Source organism: Lygodium microphyllum, chromosome 13 (assembly GCF_053477565.2).
Source record: "Lygodium microphyllum isolate KBCC chromosome 13, Lygodium_microphyllum_v1.1.10, whole genome shotgun sequence".
Classification (NCBI taxonomy): Eukaryota; Viridiplantae; Streptophyta; class Polypodiopsida; order Schizaeales; family Lygodiaceae; genus Lygodium; species Lygodium microphyllum.
The window spans coordinates 118,155,902-118,160,550 of record NC_141147.1 but is presented as its reverse complement, the minus strand read 5'-3'; the positions used below and the strand labels follow the sequence as shown (position 1 = coordinate 118,160,550).

The window sequence follows — 4,649 nt, the reverse complement described above, 5'->3', positions numbered from 1 at the left end:
TTTTTGCAACACAAAAGATGCATCTTTATAGCAAAGATGGAGTTCCATGTCAAGAGGTGGCTCGATTGATATTTGCGGATTTTCCTACGAGCTTGCTTGTGGATGCTCTAGGTCCCATCCCATTGGGTAATTTATGCTTTCTATCACACAAGGTTTACATCAAACTCACTTCTCATATATCATAATGCAATGTGGTTTGTAGAGGGCATGACTATTCCCAAGTGGAACACGTTCTCAAAGGGTCTAGTTATGGGTTGTATGGACCTTGCTCGCGAGTATTTGGCCGACCAGGGATTCTTAGTCACTATGTGCTTAGTAGATCATATAGGTGAGTTTATTACGGATGCGGCAAGAGTGGGGCTTGTGCTTCACCACACTTGGACACTCATGTGTGACTCCAAAGCTTATCGACATCCCGTTACTAGAGAGGCGGTAAGATAACAAAGTTGGATACATTGAACTTATGGTTGTATGTTCTAAATAAAGTTTTTGTTACATGCTTTACATAATAACATGGATCACTTATTCTACTTCCACTCGTGAATAGGTACTTGATCTTACTGTGTGTCTTTGGCATCATGCTGGTCATGTTGTGCCTTGCTACGACAGAGAGGCTGGGGAGAAGAGTTTAGAGAGATTGTTTCCAGCGTGTCGTAGCTACATGATGGATGATTGTGTCTTTCCCATGGACGTTGATGGTGTCATTGTCAGAGGTGGAGTAGAGAGGTCTCATCTTTTCTATCGGTAAGTAGTCTTGCATGTTTTTGCTCTCAGGTTACCTTGTATGGTATTTTCATTGTTTCTACTTGCATGGCCGCAAAGATTCTGTATCTTGATTGGTGATATGGTTAGGTGGTTACTAGCTACATTTACAAAATGCTATGACTATGTTTTGGATGTGTTTGTGGGGTGTGGTGGTTTGGCGCGGGCCAGTGCAGAGGAGATGAGACATTGCATGTGTCTAGAAATAGATGATGTGCTCTATGGGGAGTGTTTGTCCACCATAGTGTGTGGACCGGTACCATGCTGAGAGAGTGTGTGTTTTTTTTTCGAGAGACTCTAGACATTTCATTTTGTTACTGCTTTTATATGTTTATTATACACTTTGTCATGTGACTATGCCCGATTTTGTCTAAGAGATTACATGCATTGGGATCTTTGATTTGTTTTTAGGAAGAGTGTACCTTGCGACTATTTGACATGAATATATTTTACTAGTTTTCCGTTGGTTTTGTTTTCTTGATGTGTGTTCATGTAAATGCAACGTGTCATACTCCTTAAGTAAGACTATTTATATGCAGAATGGATATGTTGCACGAAAAAGCTCGAAAAAAAGAGATTGATTAGAAAAGAACGAAAATGAAAGCCCGCAAAAATAAAATCCCCATATTTTGCTAGCTCTCTCTTCATAAAAGGAATCTCTGGCTTCCCATGCCTCTCACGAACAACCTTCTCATCGACTATGGTTGATGCTACAACTATATGTCAGTCTTTTGCTTCACCGAGACCGCATACTATCTTGAGACCCCATCTACCATGTGTCTGGGATGCTGGCCCTACTTCTATGATTGACTTTGGAGAGTCTATGTGCTCTCAGCTGTCTCCTATGCGCCACACTGATGCTATGTGCTACTCTAATGCTTATGCATCACAACCTTCCACTCATGAGTTGTGCTTGCTGTATGAGAAGCATTTTTGGATTGCTCTACTGTATGGAGTTGCAGGATCGCTAGTCTCCTAGATGTCATGGACTCGGGGATGCTTGATGACAAAACAAACAGTCATGCAAACAACTAAGCTAAAAAAAATCAAACATATCTACAAATTTATGACTGGGGGTTTTTAGTTTTCAAAAAAATTCTTGACAATGCAAAACCCAAGGCTATGCGTTTTAAGGAGAAATATGCAACTTTTGAGAGTTAAAGTGCCAAATATGCATGGCTCTTTGTTTCTTGTACATGGGACAAAATCACTCAAAATGGTATCTTCTTTGCAGACTGTATCTCTTATATTGTTCATAAAGGCTGAGAACATGACATCTCACTCACTCTTATAATCATGATTCACACCCTTATATTTGCATAGAGACCCGGCAAAGGCGCACCCTTATAAAAGGGCAGGTGCTGGCTCATCCCTTCCCATTTGTTGGCTTAGTACTCACTCACACACACACACTCTCTCTCTCTCTCATTCGTTGGCGCGCTCTATAACATGGCCAGCTTCTCTTGCTTCCCTACTATTTCTACGTGGACTGGCTCGAGACTACATCAGCACACCACATCAAGCTTGATGTACCAGGTGACTAGCAGAGCTCCATCTTGCATGTAGAATCAATCTCAATCTACAATCAAAGTGTCATAGCTTCTTCCAAGTGATGTTACGTGTGAAAATCTCATTATGAAGTACATATGTGGTGATGCTCATTGGCATTTTCCATGTGATTAGACGATTGACTAGATGAATACATTGGCTAGTGGTTGGTATAATGAATGCATTGGTTATGGTTGGTAGTATTACCATTATTTGAATGGACAATCGACATGACATTGTCATAGCTTTTGAAGGGTGAATTGACATGACATTGTCAAGGAGCTAGAAGTGGTTTGAGGTGACTAAATGATGTAAATTTCATGATGATTTGTTAAGTGATTTTACATGTGGAAATCTCCTAATGAAGTAAATGGAAAACCTCATTGACATTTTCCACGTGAAAATAATGTTAAATCATTGGCTAGAGCTAGAGTAGCCGTTAGAAAAATTTTCAACTATGACCACCTTTAAATACTAGGCTTCTCAATGTTATGTACATAATGTGTAAGCTATACTTTAACTATGTGACCTTCATATTGAAATAATCTACCCAATTATAATATCTTTCAGTGATAATAGGGTTCTTGATGTATCAACAATATCATAAACAATACCCCACATGAAGAAGTGTTTGAAATTGTGTTGTTTTTTGTAGGTTTGGACCAAGGACGACATAAGCTTACAAGTGCTCCCGGGCAATGTGCTTCAAATTATTGGCGTGCACATCACCGAGCTAGAAAGGACTAGAGACTATATGATTGAGCACAGTATTGAGAGGCCTCTAGGTAGCTTTCTTCTCCAATTCCAGCTACCAAACAACATTCTTCTGGACAAATAAGAGCCCAAGATGAAGTTGGTGTTGTTACCATCATCGCACTAGAAAAGAAATCCATCATTAGGCAGATCCCCATAATGAGCAAATACTGAGAAAGTGTGATCTGTCTTTTCCATTAGCTCGCAGAAAAGGCTTCATGCAATATAAGCATGGCCTATCTACACTTTGAAAATCATAGGGCTTCATAAGTATCGACCTATCTAATAGGTCATTATGAGTGTATCCCCCTCCAAAAAAAAACTTTTGAGAGTTGACATGCTTTCCATTATCTACTAAGAGTCTCTCTTTCTCTCTCTCTCTCTAAATTTTCTTCTTGAAAGAGGTTGATGTAATTGTCGAATTCCAAATTACTTTATGAGTAAGAGGTCCGTAATCTTGTAGATATTGAGACATTTTTATTGTATGCTAATACACAATTATCTATAAATTGATACTTGGGCTCTCAAAGATGACAATTTTACTTGTTATTTAAATAACTTAATTAGGTACGTGTTACGATAGATAAACATGAAAAAACCAATGAATGATGCATGATTTATTATGTAACTATAATACCCATAGTATACCATTGTCTCAACATGACAATTGTAGTAGCTCGTAGAGGGAAGGGAGTAATTGAATGCAAGGCTGGTACTAGAAGGCTGCAATAATTGCAAGGGAGTTTAAGGAATGGAGGTGTAATGGATCCAAATATCCCTCTTCATTCATTTATGCATAATCTTCAGCCTCTAGAGTTGACAGGACTACAACATGATATAAGCTGCCTAGCCATCCTAGTAGGCATGGCTCCATGCCCTTATCAAGCATTTTTATGACAATGAAATCTACATCAAACAAAGTAGAAAATGTCATCTCGTGAGATAGAGCAAGCACACACAAGCTACCAAGTTGGTCACAAGAACTTTGATTTTAAGAAATGGAGCAAATGGAGAATCCCTATGGTTTTTGAGTTTACACAAGTGTTTTGGACAAAGATTGCTTTCGAAGTCACAAAGCTTTTCGAGTTTGTAACATTGTATATTATTCGTTTAATGTGTATTAGGGAGTAGGCTTAAAGTCTTTGAGAATTTTTAAGGTTGTTGGATGGAAGGAAAAGCTTTAAAAAGATTTTGCTTGCAAAACACAAAAAAAGAAGGAAAAGCAAAGCAATAAAAGCTAAAAGCTTAATTGTGTTGTTCTGAAGGGGGATAAAATGGATCCAAAGGCAGCCTATCTAGGGGGGGGAGATGATTAGATATATTTTGCTTAAAGATTGATCGTGGATGGAAACAACAGGGAATATTTAAGAGAGAGCCATTGTTAGCGGCATTAGTGAGGCATGCAAGTATCAAAACCATGGATTGCATCATCGACAAATTGGTGACAAGGAAGTGGATGCATTCCTTGAAATTAAGGTAGCTGTTTGTTTATTGTAGGACACAATTCAAAGGCACTATTAGATCCTCAGAAGGTGGGGGTCATATATTTATCCATTATAATAATGAAGGGCTCTTCATGATTTTTT

At 38.6% G+C, this 4,649-nt stretch overlaps 1 protein-coding gene across 1 annotated transcript; it reads left to right on the top strand.

The window, feature by feature from the left end:
* The first annotated feature begins 207 nt into the window (after positions 1-207).
* Positions 208-1,030, top strand: LOC148027118 (uncharacterized). The gene is made up of 3 exons (XM_087690580.1): positions 208-432; positions 548-744; positions 853-1,030. Exons 1-3 carry the CDS (start codon positions 208-210, stop codon positions 1,028-1,030), a joined length of 600 nt encoding a protein of 199 aa, XP_087546706.1.
* The last annotated feature ends 3,619 nt before the right edge of the window (positions 1,031-4,649 follow it).

What these genes read in the sequence shown, in the direction of transcription:
- LOC148027118 (XM_087690580.1), top strand. Translation starts at nt 208, where the DNA reads ATGACTATTCCCAAGTGGAACACGTTCTCAAAGGGTCTAGTTATGGGT. An exon ending in ATCCCGTTACTAGAGAGGCG is followed by an intron (nt 433 to 547) that starts GTAAGATAACAA and finishes ACTCGTGAATAG; the next exon opens with GTACTTGATCTTACTGTGTG. An exon ending in AGGTCTCATCTTTTCTATCG is followed by an intron (nt 745 to 852) that starts GTAAGTAGTCTT and finishes TGATATGGTTAG; the next exon opens with GTGGTTACTAGCTACATTTA.